General features: G+C 42.4%; 1 protein-coding gene across 1 annotated transcript; it reads right to left on the reverse strand.

Moving 5' to 3' along the window:
* Positions 1-21,055: 21,055 nt before the first annotated feature.
* Positions 21,056-21,751, reverse strand: LOC136475407 (ethylene-responsive transcription factor ERF018-like). Its single transcript, XM_066472905.1, has one exon. It carries the CDS (start codon positions 21,749-21,751, stop codon positions 21,056-21,058), a length of 696 nt encoding a protein of 231 aa, XP_066329002.1.
* Positions 21,752-25,551: the final 3,800 nt, after the last annotated feature.

The following is a 25,551-nucleotide window of genomic DNA, read 5'->3' on the forward strand; positions in this document are numbered from 1 at the left end:
GCTAGACTTACCCATCATAAACCAAAAATAAATTGACTCCAAGGATTATATAAGGCTTTATAAGTGGAGGTAGCTTGACAACATTTTGCATAAAAAGCGATTAACTCAGTTATACAATTATACTTTGGTCATCAAGTTAATTATCACTATTCATCTCTAGATTAGCAACTAACCTATACCAAACATGTGATATATCATTTGATAGCATATAATAGTAACCATAGCCAGTGTAGTAATTTCATGTTCATCCGAACCATCACATTCCATAATACAATTACTACGATGTTGGAGCTAGCCAAGTTTCTCACTGTCTAGGAGAGATGGTGATTCAAATCAATTTCAACCAGCTAGGAATTTATTCCTAACACAAACCTAGGCAGACCAGATCAACAGTCACCTTAGGTCACCTTTGGTACAACTCAGGTACACATTTCATGGGTTCGACCAGCGCCGCACAATCAGGGACAACCAGCTGCCAGGACGATCAGGACTACCCTGCCCTTTTGCTCATGGCTGGCTCCCCACACATCCTTACTACCATCCAGAGTGTGCACTTTTATAGAACTGGGGCCCGACCTGAGTTGAGCTACTCGGCTTCATGGTCGGAACGAGTTATCCGGCCAGCTAAGTGATAGGCATGCATTCAATCTTGTCAGAAGTGCCAACAACGATATGGTTCTTAATCGGCACAGACAAAATCACATGAGTCAATCTACACATAGACTCCACCCGGCCTCCATTTACATTACCCCATTGTTCTTTTCCACGATAGCAAATATAGCCAACCGTGCTTTGGTATCCACATATAACTCGCAGATGATAGGAAATCACCCGACTTCTACCGGTCTAAACATGGCTAAGCATATATTCGATCCTGGACCTACACAGGGTTAAAGGTGTATGTATCTAGACAAGGTAGTTCCATGCATCAAGTGTTTCCAATCAACTCTTATAACCTAATACACCAAACATAAAGGACTCAAGTAATATTTTGTAAAACTTGGGAGACTTAGAATGCTCCGGGGCTTGCCTTTGAGGAAAGAGGTTGGCCGGTGATCTAGGCACCTAGGGAGATCTTTGGGAGTCTACTCCTCTTCTCCTAGAGCTGTGGCTGGGGGCGTCTCCTTCTGATCCCCTTCCTCTTCTTCGTTGAACTCCAACAACATTATCTCTTCGGACGATCCTATACGCATGAGCATGGAATAAGATATCACTGAATGCATATACGATGACACATATAATATGATATGACATGATGAATGCATCCCCATAAGTGTTTTCAATAGCATGGTATTAAAGTAACAGCAAGTGCATCTTATTTTACTGAGTAGGATGCATATCTATTCTCTACTACTTAAGTAAACATTTCTGTAAATCATTTTCTGGACTACAAGACAGCGGCTACTTGTTTTGACCCTAACTGGAGTTATATATATCGAAATAATATGGTTGTGGACATTCTAGAAAGCTTATGAAATTGTCTATAACTTTATTTTAATACCCCTGATGTGATTCAATAGTTATCTAGGTCAAACAATTCAGTTATTCAAATCTGTCCAGAGAGCAAATATTTCGGACTAGTAGACTTCTAATAGCCATAATTCTTAAACCATAAGGCCTATGACTATAAAAATTTAACACTAGGTAGATAAGTAAGTTATCTACAACTTTGTTATTAACAAGTTTTGCATAAAAGACCATTATGGTCACGAAATTGTCAACTCAACCGAAACTATACGTGCAGCCATCTAGTTGAATTATAAAGCAATAATTAATTAGTTGCATACAACCAATTGCTTTTAAGCCTTACTACTAGCATCAACAGTTCATATGTATTACAAGCACCATAGAAAACATCATGGTCAAGCACAATTTATTTATTTAAATGCAATTATTAATTTAATTAGATAATTAGGTGAAATAACAAATATTTACCAAATGTGCATAATAAATTCTAATAAAATTACATTAATTCCAAGTGCTCCCAGTAGAATACTGTAAAAATGTCATACCATTTGGACATGTATAACATCCTATATAAAAATGACAAGCCAGCAAGGTTTATTTTTACAAAAAAATAGTTAACCCTATAGAAAAGTATCAAACAACAGATTTTATATTTTTCTTAGCTTCAGCCTAGTGCCATAATACTGTATAAACAATTGCATGGCAATATGTTACTTATTTTTATCCCTATAATTTTCCTCAGAAAACACCATTTATTAATAGATAAATAGAAAGACCCTACTTCAATTAAGTCTACTGCAAGTTTATTAGTTTTTCTAGCTAGAGCATGTCAACACAAGACCAGCAAAATTGGAATCACAATTTTATCACTTTCCTAGCTCAAGTTATCCATTTTACAAGGTTGCAAACATTTAAAAAGCACTTATCTAGCTACATTTTATTTACCTTTAAAAATACAAGAAACAGTACATTTCATATTTTTATAAAATACTAAACTTCATGAGGAATCCAAAAAAATTGGTTCACCAAAATTGGACACTCCTAGCTCAAGATATGATTTTCTAAAGTTAGTACCAAAATTTAGAAAAGAAATAACAAAACCATAAACTGTAGTCGCTGCCGCATGGGACCCATGGGTCAGCGGACCCACATGTTAGTGAACAAAAATAGGGGAGCGAGTTTGACCGGCGCTAGCTTGCCGACGATGAGCTTTCCGACGAAATACTCAATCACCCACGTCGACTGGTACCGGTAGTGGAAGCACGGACGCACCGGAGCATGCTCGTCGCTGGCCATGGCAGCACGGCGGCGCTGCATGGAGGTGCGCTGGCCATTACTGTCCACGGCAAGGCCCGACGAGAAGCGCATAGGCTCTGGGTGACCATGCGAACCTACCGAGGCTAACTAGGTGGAGTGGGAAATGTCGACGAGGTCCGTCCATGTGCGTAGTGGTGCGGCGGTGAGAGCACGGCGGCACTGGCCATCGTGTTCCATGCTGGCGAGGCAACGATTTGCCATAGCGTCACACCATAAGCTAGGCCACACCATGAACTAGCACTAACGCGAAGAAGATGGAAGAAGGGGCAAGAGAGCTGAGCAGCGGCGAGCTCGCCGTGAAGGCGGCCATGGAAGCCGTGATTCCTGGTGAGGTCAAGAACAGCAATTTCACCCTCACCGTGGCTTGCCTAGCCCTGCTACTGCATTGAGGAGGTAGAGAGGAAAGAAGGCGAAGCTACAGGCTAGCTAGAGGTGGCAATGGTGCTGCGGCGTAGGAGCTAGGCGACTGGCGGAGCAGCGCGGTGGTGCATCGGCAAGAGCAGTTCTGCTGCGCGCACGAGAGGGAGCAGTAGAGAGGGTGAGAGCATGAATGAGAAAGCTGAACTGAGCAGCGCGACTGTTGCCCTTATCACATGCCAACCTGCTGCGATGGGGGGCGATGCCGGCTAGCAGCGGCCACGTGGTGGCCAAGCCCTGCCCTACGATCGGCCATGATGGCCAGGCTGAGTTGGCCATTAGAGCGCCAAACGTTCATCTGACAGGGCCTAATCAACCCTTCCAAGCTCCTAAACCACGACTAATTAGTGCACGACGCTAAAACAAAATTTGTAGTGCTACATACTAGCTCCAACTTTGATTAAGTGATCTAGGTCTAATTCGCAAAGGTTAGCAAGTTGCATCATCACAAAGTCAGCCACAGAAACTGTGAATCAGTTGGACTTAGAAATATTTCTAAGTGTGGAAAAACAATGTTTTGTTGATTTTTGTGAGCTCTAAATGACCAAGCTAGGCACTAAATTAGCTCATGACCCAAAAAGAAAAGTTGTTACTCTAATCAAGTACTACAACTTTGCTTAAGGGTGCATTGCCATGCAAATACTCTATGACATAGTTCAACTTACGTCAAACATACAACTTGAAAATGGTGACTTACACTATAACTATGACTTAGAGACCAAACTAGCCTTAGTCATGAATACCAAAGTTGTTCCATGTGATATTCTAAACATGTTTAAGGTACTCCTAGGGTTCCACAATCATTTTATACATTGGTTACATATAAACCCTAGCATATGTAAAGCATTTTAGTGACAATACAAGCAATATAAGCAAACATAGTGTCGGTCCAGAAAGTGACCAACTAGTAAATATTTATAGTTTTGTTGTACGTTGTGATCGGAGGTGGCCTAGCACTCAATGACACAGGATTTATACTGGTTCAGGCAACATGCCCTACGTCTAGTCGGGGTCGGTCGGCGACTTTATTCCTGAGCCTAGGTGCTCAAAGTCTGTAGTGGGGGTACAAACAAGAAGGAGGAAGAAGGGGGTGTATAAGAGGTTCGGTCGGCTCCGACCGGAAGGGTTGCGGTCAAAACTTGGTGGTCCTGTGGTTGGGAGCGTTGATGTCGATCTAGTGAGTCTGGGCTTAAAGAAATCGATCTCTCCTTCGGGGGGAGGGAGCGCATCCCCTTTTATAGATGAAGGGGATGGCTCTTTATAGGTGAGAGGGAGAGAGTATAGATATTTCTAAGTCTTGCTGCCTACGGTGATGAAAACTAGATAATGGTTGAAGCCCCCAATACTGTCGATGTCGCTGTAGGATGTCGGATGTGCACGGGAGGTCGAGCTATCTTCTTCAGGAAGGATGACGCCGGTACCTACAAGATACTTCTTGATGCCTAGTGGCATGTGAGGAGCCGTGCTATGTTCACCCGGTATGGCAAATCCTGGAGCCCATACCGCGATCGATGTCCAGAGACATGCGGGGGGCTTACCATATGGGAGTTTCTAGCGGCCCCTACAATACTTTGTGTCAGGGTGGCTGCAGAGCACTGCTTCGTGCAGGGTATGGTCCCTGGTATAGTGGTGTTGACTTGTGAGCCATGCCTTGCCTTTCTCTGCATGCCTTCTGGTTCTTTTCGAGCGGGCGTCCCCGGTCGGATGGTCCCTAGTCGGTTCTGGTGCTCCAGTTGGAGAATAGTGATGGCGGTGTTTTTCTATGAATCCCGGTCAAAGACACGGGGTCAGAGTCGGAGGTGGTCCTCGGGTCAGGCTTTTCGAGTGGAGGCCGTGCGGAGGTAGCTGGGGCCTGACGCTAGCGTTCCGATCGGAGAGGCCGTTAGGAGCTGGCCTAAGCCTAAGCTAGTGCTCTGGTCGGAGAGATGGGCCGAAGGCGGCCTAGGCCTGAAGTTAGTGCTCCGGTCTATTGGTTTTAGACTTTTGGGCCGGTGCAGAAGAAAGAAAGGCCATTTTCCTGGGCCGAGCCCTGGCGTGGAAGCTGGTCCCTGAGGGACCTTGGGTTTATGAACCCGACACATAGAGATGAGATTTGAAATACTCAAGCTCATGAATGATCAATGATGCTTGTGCTCATGCAATGCCAAGGCTAAATGCATGCTTAACACCTAGGGTGTTATAGCCGAGATCGGAGATGTCGTTGCAGGTGTTGGCATGATTAGCGCAGGGTGATCCTGCACCGTCTCCATGATCTCCCCGTTGCTGTCGGGGCCGATGACCCATGTCATGGATCTGACCATGAAGCATGGGCTTGGCTCGAGAAAGGCCATGGAGCTCAGGAAAGTGACCATCTGGTACACCATGAATTCAGCACGCACACCCCCTACCTGGTGCACCACTGTCGACACAATACGTCTGGCAGTCTACTGATAGGTATACCCACGGTAGTAGATGAATCGGTGGAGGTGCGCATGAGGGAGCTGGATGGTGACACAAAATACAAGAGACAACAATTAGACAGGTTTGGGCCATCGGCTTGACATAATACTCTATATCCTGTGTCTTTGTGGATTGTATTGCGTATGATCAGATGAAAACAAGGGGGGTCCCTACCCGTATTATATGGCTTGGGGGTAGGGTTGCAGATCGGTTGTTTCTATCCTGATCAGTTTTACAAGATAGGAAGTTATAAATATTATGGGATATGGCATATCCGAGAAAGTTTCCTAGATCATCAAAGATCTTCATGCAGTCTTAAGAGGCATGCCAACCTATGTCGTGCCTCGCACGATGTCGTCTCATAGGCTGGGCCTCTGCCAGTGGCGTGGCCCATGCGCAGTCTTGTGGGATGGGTCTCCCCTAGCGGCTCGGCCCATGTACAACCCTGTTGGTATCGGAGGTTATACCCCCACAATTATATAACAGAGTTGTTACAATATTGTTCTTGTCTTTCCTCCTTTTTCACTCTCTCCACATATATTGCTCAGTGCCAGCCATAGTACCAACTAGTTACATGGGCCGAGACCACTTAGGTCTAGTGATGCGCGAGTTGGGCTTGTGGGCGCGTAGGCTCCTTCGAGGCTAATTACTTGCCTCTGCTGGGTTTTCTTCAGTATCAGGTGTGGTGCTGACATTACTCTCGTTGGTTTGCTCTCTACTACATTTGTTTTTACATTCCATAATTGTGCTTGTTTAGTAGCTTATGTAGTGTTAGCTCTCTGGTGAGTATAGTAGTTTAGTTGCTTTTCTTGTGTAGCTCACTAGTTCTAGCTCTTGCCTCTAGTAGCTTGTTTGGTTTAGTTGTATTAGTTAAACTTGCTACAAGACTTGTGTAGGAGGGCTTTCTTTGTGGTGAATAGGCTAGGCAAGTAGTGGCTATTAGTATTATCTTTTGTACCAATTAATTAAGTTGTCTAGTGTCTTTGTCAATGTAGAGAAATGTAATAGGCTATTTACCCCATCTAGCCATCTATAGATCCTTTCACCAGGGCACTAACACGTCATAGGGCATCATATGGGTGCTCACCTAGGATTTAAGTCTAAAATTAGACACTTAATTCACCCCACTCTTGGGTGCTCCGGGTCCTTCCAACCATAGGACTCGCAACTGTCGACCAAAGGGGTATCTTGGGGAGCAGGAGCTAATTTCTAGAAGGTTCAAGGATGGATGGGGCATGGCGTTGTCTATGATGGAGACATGTTAGGAGAGAAAGGAGATCTAAGGAGAGATGATGGGTGGCTGATGTGTGGGTCCTCCCGTAGGGTCTAGCTGTCGGCACAAGGGTGTGGAAAGGAGAAAACAACAATATTATGAAGTCGTTCGTGGGCTGAAGCCTAGTGGCTTTGCTGATTTGGCCAACTTAAGAGGAAGAGAGGGGAAAAAAGGAAGGAAAGGGAAAGTGGGCCCGTGGTGTGGGCTTTATGGGCCAAATTATGCTTGAGCATGTGGTTGAACAAAGAAGGACTTTCGTAGAAATAAAATGGTTGTATCATTGTATGTATAAGATATGATATATGCCAAGTGGGTAAGCTAATGGAAGAATCAGATAAAACACTTATAGAATATTAGATGGAATTATAGGAGAATGTGATGTCCAAACAAGTAGTACAACATGGATGCCGCTTGTATGTTGATAGACTGGAAATAGTAATTGCATTTTGTGTAAGATGTTGTAGCACTTAATAGGGAGATGATATGACACTTAGTGGGGTATGACACGTGGATAGCTTGCATGTGGAGATTGAAATATAGTTGGGTTTGCTTTTATACGAGATATAGATATAGCTTAAATTTCTAAAATATGTTTTCACTAAGTTTGAATTATATTTCGATATTGACCTTGCATATATACTTATTCATGAAGCCAAAATGGACCCAAATCACAGCAGGAAAAATGTAGCTAACCTGTAAATACGCATAAGTTAGTTTAGAAAGTTAATCTTTAAGAGAGGGAAGAAAGGGGTTACTTAAGGATTAAGGTAGCTTTGGTTTGGATTTGATTTTGAGCTCAAATCCAAACATAAGCTCATACAATTTTTAGTTTTTGGAGAGGATTCACCTCGGAAACATGTCTTAAGGCTGGGGTTTAGAAACAAAACATGTCTGAAAGTAGATTTGGTGTAAAATCTTAGTATCTTGTAATAGGTTTTTTTTGGTAAAGACAAAACCGTTCACATAGTTAAGTTAAACATTCACCAGATCTTGGTTTATGATTTCGAGAGCAAACAAGGTTGTTTGTTAATCCCAAACAAATAGAAACTGTTTTGAGCACCCTATACTACTCTAGATTGTAAATCAAAATCCTTTGAAAAGGGTTTTGCTTCACAAAAATATTTTTAAAGCATTTTAATTTGTAAGGAAAGGTTTATGAAATGCTTTCGCGTTAGAAAAGACATAAATTGAGTGTGAGCTCAAATTCAACACTTAAATACTTTTATATATTAATTATCTTATATATATATATATATATATATATATATATATATATATATATATATATATATATATATATATATATATAACATAGGTTTAAGCTTGTTTGAACATAGCCTTCCAAAATAGGATTAGAAGTTTTCTAAGACATTTTCCAAATGACTAACATTTGCAAGTTTTCTTGCTTCAAGTTCTTCAGTATAGACCAAAACAACTTGGTTCAGAAAGAGTTTGAAAATAATATTAGTCTGAAACAGGTATTGGCTCAAAATCAAAAGCCTTCCATGATTTTGGTTTTGTCATCACTCTTCTGAAATAATTTTTGAAACAAATATTTTGAGTCAAAATTTTGGAACAAGATAAGGGAAGTTTGACTTAAGTTGGTTATGATCTAAATGCAAGCATAAGTTCAAAAAAAATGAAGAACTTCATATTTTTACTATATAATAACTTAGCACAAAAGTCTAGGATGTTACAATGGACATAAGAATTCTGAGTGTCTCAAGGGGATCTCCATCCGTGGTAGGAGAGGAAAATGCAGCAAACCATCTCATTGTCGTCCTAGAGTGTAAGTGGGTCACAAGATGGTCTTATACTAAAATTCAGTTTGGCTAGAAGCAGGGGCGGATTTAGGGAGGGTGCAGGGTGGACTCCATCCCCGCCCCCCCCCCCCCCCCCCCCCCTACCAACATCAATACAGTAGAGCCCCCCTACAAGTTTTGGACATAGGTGAAGTAGAAGAAAATGAAAAGAGAGGGAGAGAGGGAGAAGAATAGAAAAAGAAGGAAAAAGAGAAGAGGTGGATGGGCCTCTCCTATGTTATTAGGTTGCATTCGCTACTGATGGAAAATGTTTTTCAATGGACAAAAAACCCTTATTCATCGTCAACATTTCATTATTGCACGAACCAAATAAACAATTTAGGTTAGGATCACGATTTCACGCTCTTCCCTACCTCGAACCAACATGGAAGCACGGCATATAACTTCTCTTAGCCTTTCCACTAGCTAGATTCTGATCTTATTGCTTTTGTGAGGAGGAGCATTATACTATTTCTACTCACCATACATTAGTTCCTCATGCGATATAGGATCGATCATATACAGGGCAATAGCCTTAATTTTGTTATAGGGGGCTAGGGCATGGTGCAGCGTGCACTGTTGCGACAGTTTATTATATGTGAGATCCATTATTAACGAATATCAGCTGGCGCCTTTTGAATTAACAAATAAAACCTGACCCGAAGCTGTTGTCTTTTGCAGGTTACCCTAGCATGCGTGCTCCAGTAGTGCAGCTTTGCATATTTTACTTTGGTCTTTGGTCCCTTTTATCTTTGGCGTATGCTCGATGGGTCACTGACATTATGGGCGCAATTAAATCTGCAGATCAATGCACAGGTCAGGTTCAAATAGGCACGCTGATGTATCGGTTATGGAGTAACCTACGTACTACGTGCAATGTTAACTACACACTAGTAGACAAACAAGTGATTTGAAAACACTAAAAGAGCATGATTTGCACACCAGGTTTGAGATTATAAAATCACAGGCTTTTCACTAATATAAACAAGCCAACAGGGTAGGTATCTTTAGTCGTCCTGATGACTGCATGCCGTTCCAAATAAAAAGCGAGTGATGGAACATGCGTCCGGTAGACAGATACCACCGGTACATGTCTTACGCTGCACGCCATTTGAATAATTTTCTACAACACAAAACTTTCTATCCATTATTGGGTACACCTCAAAGGGCATAAAACGTCAAACAAAATCTTCCCATCACATGCTTACTTTGTTGTAGAGGACATGGCCTAGTCATATGCTACTTTGTGATTTTGAAACAATAGGATTAACATATATGATAAAAATATATGATTTATAGGTTTATTAGCTCCTAGAGATGCAAGAAAACAAGTGTGCAAAAAGTCTGGAGAAAAAAATCAAGTCAAAAAAAGCAGAAAAAAACCATGAACACCGGAAGGATCGATGGTAGTACAATGATGAACAAAGGCGTGATCGTTGTGTTATTGTGGACGGTCCAGTGATAGAGAAGAAAAAGTGTTGGACAATTATCAAATAGTTAAAAGAACAAGGGTTCTCGAATCTACTGAGCAACGGATAGTATGGTAGTAAGTTTAATACATCCGACAATTTGGAATTCATCCAGTGATGAAAACAGAAGAAATATTGTGTAAACTACAAAATCATATGATCCGTTGATGTACCACACATTTGCAACAAACACAAATGGCATGTCAGAGTTTGCAATGGTTAGTTCAACGGCTATCACTCACCGTATGATCTGGTGATACCAAAACTACAGCACCACAACTTTGATGAATGCAATTTATGACAGACTTTGCCAATGACTAGTTTTGTAGGAGGTGCTATAAATACCCTGTCGTTCCACCAAGCATTTGCAGGGTGTTTTAGTCTATTAAAGCATTAGAACACCCTGTCGTTGAGCTTTAATAGACTAAAACACCCTGCAAATGCTTGGTGGAACGACTTCATCCTTCTTATGAGAGCTTAAAGTTTTTATCTAATGCTTAGGTAGGTGCTTACTGCATGATCTATATAGCTTGTTTAGGCTTTACATTGAGAGGCTGTGTGCACCTAGTAATATAATCTTGGGGTGCCAATCCCTTAGAGTCTTAGGTGACTCACCGGCAATATTGACAACCCTCCAAATTTGGTGCGAAGCGATGGGGACACTATTTACGAGAGACGAGGGGACATCTTCTTTGGGGGAGAAGTTGTATAGCTGATGTAATCTTTGTAACTGAGAGAGTTGGCAAACAAGTGGTGATCCTCTTGGTGGTTTGAGGTGCTTGATGTATTTGTTGGTCAGAGCCTGGATGGCGAGCCCAACACCATGACCATGGCAAGGCTTCGTGGTTGGGATATGATGTCTCTTTTGGAGCTCTAAGTTAGGCAAAGGGTGGTAGCGCTTTATTAGCTACCGATACCATTAGATATATCTCATGCCTCAGGAGTTTGCACTTCATCACCTGATCTTTACTTGTTGTATTTATTCTTCCGCTTGTTGTGTGCATTTACCATTCCTTGAGTCGTTTAATTAGGCTAGTTGATAGGATTGCGATAGGATACAAATCCATATTTGGTGTGTGTGTGTGGTGGGGTGTGGGGGGGGGGGGGGGGGGGGGTTGAAGTTGAGGCACTAGGTATAAATATATAGAAGAATATCTTGGTAGATAGTTGTTTTTTAGCTAATGTAGAATCAATGTTAGAATCCTAGGTTAGATTTTTTTTAATAATCCAATTCACCCCTCCGTATCTTGGTTCACAACTGACTTTTGTTAGAGTTTTTGTTCCTTTCATATACAAATGCACGAATACTAAAATTGGAACACCCATCTCGTGGACTCACACCATTTCTGTTTCTCACAATGCAGCCACGCGACCACTTCACCAAGGATTGAAAACTAGGATAGTCGAGTGATCTTCTTGGACTATCAGCTTACTGCTGCCAAATGCAATGGCCCCCACTAGTAGAGAACAGACTTTTGATCCAAGGGCTAAACCAGGCTCTAGTCCCGGGAAATATTACGCCCAGGACTAGAGAGACCTTTAATCCCGGTTGGTGGCTCCAACCGGGACTAAAGGTCCCTGCCCAACGGCTCCTGCGCCAGGCCGTTGTGGCAGGGGACCTTTAGTCCCGGTTGGAGCTACTAACCGGGACTAAAGGTCGACCTTTACTCCCGGTTGGACTCCCGGTTGGTGGCTCCAACCATGAGTAAATCTCTTGTCCCGGCTAGTGGCGTGGCCCGGGACTGGAAAGTGACCTTTAGTCCCGGTTGGATCCACCAACCGGGACTAAAGGTCTCCCCTATAAATCCTGCTGGCGTCTTCTTCCTCCCCGAGCCCGCCCGAGAGCTTCAGTTCAAATTTAAGCAGTGTTCTTGCTCTTTCTTCATCCATTCTTCGATTCCTCTATCGATTTCTTCGATTCCTCCGTCGATTCTTCGGTTCTAAAGGTTACCAACTTCATACTCTTATATTTCACCATTGTCTTATCTTATTTTGTTCACTATATATATATGGTTCTTTATTGTGGTTTTTTCATTTGTAAGCAATTTGAGCTCAAAATCACTTTAAGCTTGTGTATTTACATGAAGGAAGGTTAAAGTAGCTATTAAAAACTAGTATTCACCGTTCATTTGTAGCATGCATAGCACACTTCATTGTTTAGAGATATAGTGAATTTTAGAGTTTTTTTTTAATTTTATTTGTTTATAAAATGAGAAATTTATAGTGTATTAAAAAATGAGTATAGGGACTAGTGCCTCCGACTGGTATGACAGATGCAATGCAAGGTCGTGCAATAGGAAGCAAATATGTTCTCTTTTGACGATACACCCGAACAACCGGGCCTGACAGATTTGGTGGTTGAACAGGTCCGTCGGTCGTCGCCATGCGACTGTACGACAAAGAACGGCATCGATCGACCATAGTATTTTATTGTCCAGAGTTCGGTCCGGGGTGCAATGCAACGCAATGACAATTGACAATGCGTTGCTAGGTCAAAATATGGTTATTTCTATGGACTCCGCGACTAAACATTTTATTTTAACTTTTTATGAAATGAAAAACTTAGAAAATAGTTAAAAAATTATAGAAAATCCGTACTAGTTGAACTTGCGGACCGTGTTCAGCTCGGCGAGCATATTCTCTGCCGAGCGGTAACGGACATCAAGGAGGAGCTTTGATTTTACGAGGGAGAGCGGCAACGGTCGTGGAAGACCGTGTTCCCTTCCTCGTAGAATTGGAGCTCTTTCTTGACCAAGTATGGTGCCGTCCGGTGGAGAAATGCTTGCCGAGATGATCACGTAAGCAAGGTCAACTAGTACGGATGGTTATTTATTGAAACATGTTTTTGAGCTATAAATCCTGCTGGGCGTCTTCTTTCTCCCCGAGCCCGCCCGAGAGCTTAAGTTCAAATTTAAGCAGTGTTCTTGCTCTTTCTCCATCCATTCTTCGATTCCTCCATCGATTTCTTCGATTCCTCCATCGATTCTTCGGTTCTAAAGGTTACCAACTTCATACTCTCATGTTTCACCATTGTCTTATCTCATTTTGTTCACTATATATATATGGTTCTTTATTGTGGTTTTTTTTTATTTGTAAGCAATTTGAGCTCAAAATCACTTCAAGCTTGCATATTTACATGAAGGAAGGTTAAAGTAGCTATTAAAAACTAGTATTCACCGTTCATTTGTAGCATGCATAGCACACTTCATTGTTTAGAGATATAGAGAATTTTAGAGTTTTTTTTAATTTTATTTGTTTATAAAATGAGAAATTTATAGTGTATTAAAAAATGAGTATAGAGAGTAGATGACAACTGCTTCCGGATTAGTTTACCGGATATGTAGTATATAATATGAATACTGCTACATTTTATATTTTCTTTTTGGCTTTTCTACTAAAGCCACGTGTATTCCAAAGCTCACAGCCTCTACGTATATGCCGGTATATATATGCCCATTAGGATGAATTTAGTCAACTATTACAAATTAATCTGTTGAGTTTAGATATCACCAGTAATATCTCGTTCACATCTTTTCCCCATTCAATTGCAGATATGTTCTCTAAATTGTAACCTCAAAATTCCCACGGCAACATGCGGGGAATTCAACTAGTTATCATTAATTGGTTGTCTTGCCTTTCCTGAGGTCAGTTCCAAGGTGGAAATGCACGCATCGAAATCTGAAATACCTGAATCTATATATGTTAAAACTTGTAATATAGACATCCATATTCGTATTAAATGGATGTATTCAAATCCATTTTCAATTATTTTTTCTCTATCCAATTTAGATATGTATTAAAAAAATCTTGTACCATCCGTATATATGAAAAATACGGTATTAGGTGAAACTATCTAAAAGTTTCACTAATGACTAATTATTTTTATTTTATAAATACTATTAATATATGCCATTGAAACTATTCAAAAGTAACGAATACTCATATTAATTTAATATTAATAAGGATATATGAAATTTAATTAGTTATTAGTATATAACTAATGCCATTAAGTTAATATGGATAATTATGTTTTTGCTAAAAAAATATGGATAATTATGTTAATTTGAATAAATAGGAAAAGTATATACAATGTAGTTTTTAATAATTCTCAAAAAAAAACTTTAAAAGATTGGAACTATTAAAAAATTGTGTCCACGAGTAATTAGTAGCCCGTGTTTTATCTTAAATACTAATAATGAACACATAATTAATGTGATTATTGATATATTAATTTATATAGTTAATATGACTATTGTACATTTATTATTGGTCATCTATATGTATAGAGTTTAATATACTTTACCATATTTCGATATCTCATTACAAGAATTGTTTCGCTGAAATCATCGGATGGATATTTATAGTTATAGACAACAAAGTTAAATGGATATCTGAATGCGAGTCGGTATCCACAATATCTATCATGTATTATTATCGGTCAATATTCGGATCAATATGTATAAGTATATGGCAAAAAATATGGTAAATAGATATATTCATATCTGATCCGTTTTCACACATAAATGTGCCGGATGGGTGATGTCTAGTGGTATTTATTATCCTGCTATGTTAGCATTTTGATGACGTCGAAGAAGAGCCAATGAAGAAAGAGATCAGAAATGGTTTCTTGTTTGAGAAACTGAGTCTACTTGTGAACAAGGAACATTTTCGCGTTGGGGGCGAGGCTTAATTTGTTTCCATGCCATGGGGAAGGCACCAGCCACCAACGACCACTGCCCGCGACCTTTAGCTCGCCACAGAGACCACCCTCTGCACCACACTTGCGCCACCCATTGCCATGCGCCCCCTTCCACGCAGTGGCCGCATGCACACCACCTGCCGCTCGCCGCATGCCAGGCCACAGATTGAGCTCGGTGACGCTGGTGGCCGTAACGTGAATAGAAGAGAAATATGTGAATGGGAGAGAATACCACGTGAGGGAGAGTGTGAATGAACGTCTAAAATTTATTAGTGCCCCACATGAAGAAAACACTACGTGAAAAACGGTTTGTAGCAACGGGACAAATTTTTTGTAGGAGCGGCTGGTGATGGAGCCGCCCCTACAGTGGAGTGCTCGAGAGCCACGAGACCAGCCGTCTCGACAAATGGAATAGTAGAGGCGGCTGGTGATACGAGCCGCCCCTACAAATGGGTGGGATTTGTAGGGGTGGCTCACTCACCAGCCATCCCTAGTGTTGCGATTTGTAGGGACGGCTCAATCACCAGCCACCCCTACAAATACCGTCGTCGAAACCCGCAGGCTCCAAACCTAGGCTTGGGCCTCACTTTCGCTTGTAGGCCACTGAAACCCGCAGGCCTGTTAAGGCTGTTAACGATCTAAGCCCTTGATCTGAATCCAACGGCCGAAGTTCATCCCACCAGGAACAAAACTAGCTCCACCCGCCGAACTTCCCAAAACCTAAGGTTTCATTCTCACTTATCCAACCTCTCGCTCTCTATCTCTCTCACCCGACGGCGCACTCTCTCTCTCTCTCTCTCTCTCTCTCTCTCTCTCTCTCTCTCTCTCTCTCTCTCTCTCCCTCACTCGCCCACCTCTCTCTCTTTGTCTCTCTCTCTCCCTCTGATGCCTACCTCTCTCTCCCTCTCTCGGCGCCGTGGTGGCGGCGCTCGGGGCGGTGGCACTTGCCCACCTTCCCTCCATGGCGACGACGCATAGGACGGCCCCAACTGGCGGCGGCGCACAGGACGGCCCCAACCGGTGTCGGCGGCGTTGCCCTGCCCCGCCTCCAAGGAAGCCAGCCCCTAAGAGGTCCGTCCCGCAAACGAAGCCGTTGCCCTGCCCGCCGGCAAAGAAGCAGAAAGCAAATACTCATTCAATTATTCCCCAAAAACTATCTTATGAGAAAAGTGAACAGGAATTAAAGGATGCAGTACAAAAAGAAGTGATAGATTTCTTTGAAGGTGCAAAACAGGCACGATGAGCGAGGGAGAACCCGGAGCCATCATACTTCTTCCTACCTCCAGATCAGCTAAGAAAGAAGTTGGAACAAAAAAAACGGGATTCTCTTAAGAGCGCCGCGAAACAACCGATATCGGACTATGACCGCTCTCTCAACAAGTCATATGAGGCGGCGCAAAAAAAGAAGAGAGTAGGGAAATGTGTTGCACAACTCGAACAACAAACGCAACAATCAATCCCCCCTTGTCGTTCCTGACGAATATGGTTCAAACTTAAACTTAGTGGCGGAGGTAGGCGGCTATGAGTCATTTCTTCGGTTTTATGAGGAAACTGGTTTGAACCTTGCCGAAGTGCTCGCTGAAGGACCATCTGCTCCGGAAGTGGATCCTTACAAGAAATTTGTACCAGGCCAGAGTCTATACAACACATAGAAATTAGGTGAACTGGGTACGTAAATGTACCTGCTAAATGGGTGGTACATGTCGGCGTCTGATGCGGGACAAATCTATCTTTCTGTCGGAATTAGAAACCACCATTACATCCGTGGCAATGACATTATCTATGTCGAGCTTGCAGAATTACACCAACTATGCCACCTAGACTCTCTCGGCAAAAGTCTCATTAGCTGCTATTGTCTGTAAGTGTGATTATTTTCTACTATATTCATAATTTCTTTATTATATATTCACAATATATATATTCACAATTTTCATGTATGTAGATATGAGATGACAGAACTTAGAAAGAGAAAGGATAATGATGTTGGGTTCATTGATCTGTATGTCGTATACAAACACCCTAACCCCCCGAAGGATTATAAGCCTCAACCTGAGAGAAATCTCATGAATTTCTTGGTGAACCAACGCGACAAGAAGGAGATACTCTTCCCCTACAACTTCAAGTGAGTGTTATTATAAGTAATTAATGTCGATCATATATATGGGACATCAATATTTCCTTACTAGCTAGTTACCTCTCTCTCTCTCTCACACACACACACACACACACACACATATATATATATATATATATATATATATATATATATATATATATATATATATATATATATATATATATATATATATATATATATGTTTATGCAGCAATCACTGGATATTGATGGTCATCGATATGGCCAATAGGTAGATTGAAAATCTTAGACTCGTTGAGAAAACCGCAAACGGAGTATCAAGACATGATAGATATTATACAAGGGTAATTAATTTAGTTTCTCTATAACAACATATATATATAATGGCGCCGATCTCTCAACAATTATTAAAGGTTAAATTATTTTTTTTATTTTATTGGGAGCCACTACTACAGAATGCTTAACTGCAGCGGGCAATTTTGGTTTCCCGCGGCGGGCAAACGCGTCCGCCGGGGTGAGAAGGTCACGGTAAATCGTGAATCCACCGCGGCGGGCGCCAGTGCCCGCTGCAGTAAACCTATTAGCAACGGCGGGCACTTTAGAACGTCCGCCACGGTAAAGCTGAGGAAAAAAACAAAAAAAAACCCAAAGCCCATCGGCGAGCCCAGATCCCGAGCCCGCCAGCGAGTCCAATCCCAGCCCGCAACCCTAGTGCCGCCGGGATCTTCGCATCGTCGCCGTCGTCGTCCCTGGATCCGATTGCCTCCACCTCTTCACGCCGGATCCAGTCGGCCCCGCATCGGAGAGCCACGGCCCCGCTGCCGCCGGAGATGGGCAAGACCGGCCTCTACCTCCTAGATCCACCTCCCTGTATGGAAAGAGAGAGGAAGGAAAGAGGGAGTGAGGGAGAGGAGCTAGGAGAGATGGAGAAAGAGAGTGAGGTAGAGGATACGGCGGTGCCATTACCTCGATCTTGCCCGCGCCTCCAGATCCGCCGTCGCCGGAGGTGGAGGCGGCCCGCTGTCGTCGGATCTGGGCCGTGGATCCGCTTCGACACCGGAGAAGAAGGGGAAGGAGGCAGCCAGCCCGCGCGCACCGCGCCACCTCCGCCCGCTCGCCGCCGTGGCTCCACGCGACCTACGCCGCCGCCCCGGGCACCAACGTCACCCACGCCACCCGCGTCGCCGTCCCGCGCGCCGCTGTGGCCCCGCATGACGCCGTGGCCCTGCTCGACCCATTGTGGCCCCGTGCGACCCGCCGTGGCCACCGCGTCCTGCCGACGGAAGGAGAGGAAGGACGACAGGGAGGGAGGGGGTGCGATGGAAGGAGAGGGAGGGAGGTGCACGCGAGGACGACGGAGAGGGTGCGACCGAAGGAGAGGGACAGAGGTGTGGACTTGTTCGGACTTGTTCGGTCTGAGGCAGAAACCTAAAGACTACGTATTTATATGTGAAGACGACTATCGGGCTTCGTTGGGCCTTTTGGGCCACGGCCTTAACCGAGGCGGGTCTCATAGGACGCCCGCCATGGTAAATCCATTTACCGTGGCGGACGTCCTAAGACGTCCGCCTCGGAAAATAGGGTATTTTTCAAGGCGGACGTCTTAGGACGTCCGCCACGGTAAATCGATTTACCGCGGCGGGCAAAAATGCTCGCCACGGTAAATAAAAAATGCCCGCCGCGGTAAATCGTGGGATTTACCGCAGCGGGCAAAAATAGGAGCCCGCCACGGAGTGTAAAAGTGGAACGCTGCGCAAAATCGTTTTTGTAGTAGTGAGCAGGGTTTGGAAAAGGTTCATTGAGGAACAAAAAATAAAACATTGCAAAGCGCCACTGGGTGTAATCGCACACAAAGTAAGTACTATAACTACACATTTATATTCAATTAACACCATATGATAATTTCAATTCACCCTAATTGATTTTTTTGTCGTAAAAGTGGGTTCTAAGGCAGGAGCAGGGTAACAACTACTGCGGATACTATGTTTGCGAGTTCATCATGGCGTACTCAAAGAGAACTCCTGAAGAGCAACTCAAAGTACGTATATAAATACTTTTTCCTTTATATTATTTCGATCGTATATTTACAATTTCTTTATTGCTCTCATTTGTATAAGTAATTACATGAACAATACACATACATATATATATATTAATACTTTTTCCTTTAACTTTTAGTGAAGACTGAATGGTTGAGGAAAAGAGTCATACGACTTGACCAACTTAAAGCAATTCGAGAGACTATTGCAGGATTTCTAAATGACCAGGTCATCAACCCCAACAGCGAGTTCTACAATGACCCGAACGAACCGTTGATGCCAAATCTGGAGGAGTGAATTGCTAAGGACATAAACAATTTATATATCAAACCTTTGTAATATATATATATATATATATATATATATATATATATATATATGCAAATATTATATGTACATAAAATAACGTGTGTATATATATGATCATCATATATATTTGCATGTACGTGTATATTCGTTTGTTATTTATGTACAAAGTTCGATCGAAAACTTACGCGTGCGAAGTACACATATATATTACTATTAGCAGCGTATTCGAAAATGTATTTTAATATCAAAACTAATAATTAAATGAAAAAAGAAACCAAAAATAGAAACCAAAAAAAGGAAAAAAAGAGAGACATTTAGTCCCGGTTGGTGTTTTCAACCGGGACTAAAGGTCATGCCCCGTGGCCGTCCCTAGCCAGGCCTGGAGGCCCCTTTACTCCCGGTTGGTGTTTCCAACCGGGACTAAAGGTCCCCATTTAGTCTCGGGCGTCAAGCCGGGACTAAAGGAGGCTAACTTTAGTCTCAGATTGGTGCTCCCGGTTGAAAAACCGGGACTAAAGAGGTTTCCCAATCGAGAGCAAAAAGCCTTGTTGCACCAGTGCCCACCACCAGCAGCCATCTCTAGAGATAGCCTACACAATCACTTACTCTCCTTGAGATGATGATTTTCACTACTACAGAAAACGTCAGAATCCTAACTAGAGATTATTTTTGCAACTTCGTAGAGCTAAGTTTAATTTATGTAGAAATGACTATTTGTAGGGATACGTGCATAACCACTCTAGGAAAGTATAGATGAACAATGATGAGCTAAATGCAAACTTACCATGACTGATCTAGCTTGACCATGCCTTGAATGAGAGCACAATCTTCAAGCAATAAAACCAAAATTTAGAAGTTACTCCCTCCATTCCAAATTTTATATAGTTCTGGATTTTTTGGGTACATACGTTTTGTTATATATATATATATATATATATATATATATATATATATATATATATATATATATATATTATTTAGGGACATAGTAAAATTAAAGGTATGTACGTAGAAAAACCAGAACGACCTTCTATATAAATTAGAACAGAGAGAGTAGTTCTTAAAAACTTTAGACTGAACATTATTAATTGTACCTCTCTGAGCTTGCAATAGTGAAATCTAATCTTATATATATATATATATATATATATATATATATATATATATATATATATATATATATATGGAGACTATATTCCGTAGCTAGCTATAGAATAAGTTATTCTATAGCCACCTCTATTTACGATAATTTTTATACTTAATTTACGATAAAGTGAATACATATTTATGATAATTATGTTGCTATAACACATGGAATATTTACCGTAACATTATAGTAAACCACTTAGTAAAGAGTTAATATAATCATGTAAATTAGCATAATAATTATCGTAACGCAAAGTGGCTACAGAATAAGTTATTTTATAGTCAGCTGCATATATATATATATATATATATATATATATATATATATATATATATATATATATATATATATATATATATATATATATATATATATATATATATATATATATATGCGCTTGTGTACTGGATGTATACATCTATCTATATACTGTAATAATACAACTACTTTCTGGATTAAAAAAATACCTCTCGCCTCTCGGTGCAGGGTATGTGGTACGGACGGTAGAGTCATCATAGAGTACAACTCCGTTCATCCGGGTTATTACTTTCTCATAGCTCTTTATTATTATTTTTACCTTCATCAGAATCGCCAGAGGTCGTCTGACATGAATGTATGATCATCGTCACTGTCAATCATATCCTGTGTGGCCTCTTCACTCGGCGGCATAACCTGGTGAGGGGACCCGTACATGAAATCATCCAAGGCCGGAACAATATCAGCACTGTTCCCCATCCCCACTGAAGACGCCGGCATCAACGATGGCAATGCATCCATGAAAGACCAATCAAGCGCCTCGTCGTCACCGCAGACAGCAGCTCCACTACTGTAGTAAGTGGACGGCATTGACAAGGTCATCCTGTCACTGCTTGCTCCTCCCGCGGGCGGCGCAGCTGCTGGCTGCGACGACGACGACGCCGGCGACGCAGCCGGCGGACTAGGCAGCAGCTGGTTAGCGTGCCTTGCAGCTTCTGCCTGAATCTGCTCAGGCGTCAGCAGCGCGCCGGGGATGTGCCGGACGTTGGGCGGGGACTCGGGGAAGTTGAGCGACCCGGCCTGGGAGCCGCGGAGGCAGACGGCGGCGGCGTCGAACGCCCGCGCCGCCTTCTCCGCTGAGGAGTAGGAGCCCAACCAGATCCTCTCGCGGCTGTTGGGCATCCGGATCTCCGACACCCACCGGCCCCATTTCCGGAAGCGCACGCCTTTGTAGCGCCGCTCCGCCGGCAGCCGCGGCGATCCCTCCCCGTCGCTGCGGCTTGCTCCGGCGCCGTCGTCCATGGCTCGTGATGTAGGTATGGTAGTAGCTTAGTTTGCTTGTGATCGAGTGCAAGAAGCTTGGACCAGGCGACAGAGAGATTTATAGTGTATTTAGTACATGATGGAACGCGGGATGGAAATATTGGATAAAACACGATGGTAATGATGGTCAACCCCAACCCCGCCATGGCGTCATGGGAGGGGAGGAAGGAGGCTGATGGGTGTATCAGTATCAGATAGTTTGGTACAGAGACTAGAATATTATGGTACAGCTCGATGTGTCAATGGGACGCGACTTTGACGAGCACGATGTGAAAATGGAAGTGTCAGATGGATCTCCATCAGTTGGCAGTTGGTCCAACGGTTAATTGGGTTTTTGATCCGCGTCTTGATCGATGGCGCTCAGCTGGTTCTCCTGGCAATGGGCCCCCGTCGCACAACATCATAAAAGGACGGTGGAGGCTAAAGACACATGACATGAGATCACCGGTAGCCGCCAACCCCACCCGAAGTTTCTAACCCTAGACCAATCGAGAGGGGCACTGTGAGCGACGGGAAGCACCATCGCCTTCGCCGCCGTCACAGCACCGCACCTACACTGTTGCTGCGTTCGACGACTTAGCGGGCGCCTGCATGGCTTCCCCTACTACGACTCCAGTGGCCATGTCACGGTGCGCACCGTGGTCGTGACTGCGCATGGCGAGGTACATCGCCAAATCTTCCATCTAAGTCAAGTTTATCCCCTGATCTAATACGATCCTAGAGGTACTACAATACTATCAATGGTACCAGAGCAAGGGCTTTCTAGTATGTAGATCTAGACTGGGTAGAAAAGTGAAAAGAAATCAAGAAGGAGATGAATCAGATTGAACCCCAACCCTAACCCTAAACCTAAACCTAACCCTAGAAAGATGGATGGAGAGGGGAGGGACCAGCTCAGTTTTCTCGCTGCCATCACCACCGCTGTCGCGCGAGAAGAAACCTGCCGTCGCGCGGGCAGAACAGGACGAGCAGCCGCTCGACGCTGGGTTGCCGACGCGTAGGCTCAGGGCGCCGATGCGAGGCCACTCGACGGCGGCGCGCTCACCCACTGGGGAGCGCGTGCTTCGGCAAGGGGGGCCACGGTGGCGCCGCACTTCCTCTTTTTCGGCAGCCTTGAGTCGCCGTCGCTTCTGTGTCTGGTGCGCTGTGGCGTAGAGAGAGAAAGGGGAGGAGGAAATGGAGTTAGGGTTTAGGGGAGAGCCAACAACAAGCGGGTTTTGATCTCGCGCAAATGACGCCTGGCCGTCGGATCAAGATGGACGGCTCAGAGTGAATCAGGCCGAAAGTGGCCCAGGTGGGATTGGAGATTCCTGGCCTAGGCCTAAGTTGCGGCCTAGGCGCGGGGGAACGGGCGCGCGCGCCATGTTAAGCCGCCACTAGGCCGTGCGCGCGGACACGCAACAGAGATCGGCCACGGACTAGTTCACTTGGCCGGGCCGAATGAACAGTAAACACTGAGTTTTTGTTTTATTATTTTCAGAAGCAAATTTTGATGATTCTGTCTAGTTTAAATCTCTGTCAAAATTGAAACCAACGGGATAATTTTCTCAGAGAGTAGATAAGTACATAGTAAAATGCTTCCGCTGCAAAGTTTAATGCTAATTATCTTCTAATTAAATTCGAACCAACGGAAGAATTTAATTTGAAGAGCAATTACTTTTAGTAAATTATGATTATGTTTATCCTCTAATTAAATTAGAACCAACGAAAATTTTTAAATTAGACGAGTAGTCAGATTTGTTTATGTTAAATTATGGTATTGTTATCTTCTGACCAACGTTGATGATAACAATATTATAATGATTTTAAGTTTGAAGTTTAAATCTCTAATTTTTTTTTACACCAATGTGGTCAATTTTTTAGAGAGTAGATAAAGACCAAGAAATGCTTCTGAACTAATAGAATGTATTTTATTATCGTGTTTCTGCTGTAATAATGTTGATTATCTTCTAATTAAATTTGAATCAATGGGAGAATTTAATTTTGAAGAGTAGTTATATGTCTTTGAAGTTAATTTATCAGTTTTATGTATTAATTCTATTTTCTGCCCAACGATGATGTAGAATTGATGCAGAAGCATCTTCTATGTTTTATTTTTTAACCGACGAGATCACTTGGGCGCATGCCAACGGGCTGCAATGCTGGGGTATGTGAATAAAAAGGCTTGAGTCAAGCCAGTTCGGGATAGCTTTTTGTTAGCTTACTAATTTTCTGATTAAATTGGAACCAACGAGAAGATTTAATTGGAAAATGAAGTATGAGTGAATGTTTTAGTCGTTATGACTAAGTTTTCGTAAAGGAGAGTATCCCGCATAGAGAGAGAAGTTTGGGTAGCTCTTGTACTATCCTAGTATTAACCATGGAACAGTAGAAATATACCGTCATGGTCAATACTAATCAAAAGACAAGAAAAAGATGCAAGCGTGACTTGCAAAAGTACAGTTAATAAAAGACCTCGATGAGTTCTTGAAGTGGAATAAAGAAATTGTACTTCCATACAGATCAAGAAATAACTTTATTTGCATGACGTAATCATATGAACGAAGTAAGTAATAAGTGTCTCCTCGGTCACAGTTTTCCTAAATAGTTCTCGAAATTATGGCAGTAAAGTTTATGCCATATTTCGAGGAGAATAGTAAGATCAATTAAGAATGATACTCTTCGTTAAGAGTGAGATAAAAATCAATTAAGAAAGATACACTTCATTAAGAGTGAGATAAAAAAATTAATTAAGATGAATACGACCGTCGGAGGAGTACAACGATCATCAGCCTGTTCGCTTGCTCGTAAACGATCGTAAATTTCTAGCTGGGAGCAGTGTTTTTCTCTCACACCAAACCAGCCAGCAGTAAATAATCCACGATACGATACGGCCTCCCAAACAGGCTGCATAATAACGATACCCCTCAGCAGAAAAATAGCTAAATTCCTATACTTTTTTAAAGTTTCGATAGAAAGATAGCATAGTCAGCCTCAAAGATATAAAGGCGGTGCTTAAAGCACCATATGAGATTTTAATAGATTAAACCTAAATAAAAAATTTGAAGGTACACTATCTTTTTTAGAAGATGGGATAATCCGGGGGAGCATGGTATATAGAGATCTATGACTTGAAGAGAAGCAGAACTACGTGCCCACTTTAGTAATTAAAAAACAACGATTTTCTCAATACCTGTTGATGTTGTATAACTTATACAACACCTGTTGTTGGCTCTTTGGAGAAGATGAATAATACAAACAAAGATCTTGTAATACAGAAGCCTGTAGAATCAATTGCCTCTTAGCAATGAAGAGCAACAACAGCCCCATATGAAAGTGCTAGTAGCTAAGGCCTCATAAGGTCTCAAAGAATTAGTAAACTAGTTTTTTCTGATGACTATGAAGTCTATGTTAGTGAAGAAATTCAAATGGAGGGTGATCCCACTTTATTTGAAAAAGCCATGAGAAACGTTTACTCGTCTAAATGGCAAGTTGGTATGGAAGTTAAAATAAATCGATGAATACCAACGTTGTTTGGGACTTGAAATTCCTAATGGAGCCAAAACAGTAGGCTATAAAAGGGTCTACAGCACAAAATATGACTCCAAAGGGAATGCAGAAAGATATAAAGCACAACTTGTAGGAAAAGGCTTTACGCAATGAGAATGAATAGATTACAATGAGAGTTTTCTCTCCAGTCTCATGCAAGGATTCTTTTAGAATCATAATGGTGTTCATGGCGCATTACAATTTAGAGTTAGATCAGATGGATGTAAAGACGGCATTCCTCAATAGAGATT

Source organism: Miscanthus floridulus, chromosome 8 (assembly GCF_019320115.1).
Source record: "Miscanthus floridulus cultivar M001 chromosome 8, ASM1932011v1, whole genome shotgun sequence".
Taxonomy (NCBI): Eukaryota; Viridiplantae; Streptophyta; class Magnoliopsida; order Poales; family Poaceae; genus Miscanthus; species Miscanthus floridulus.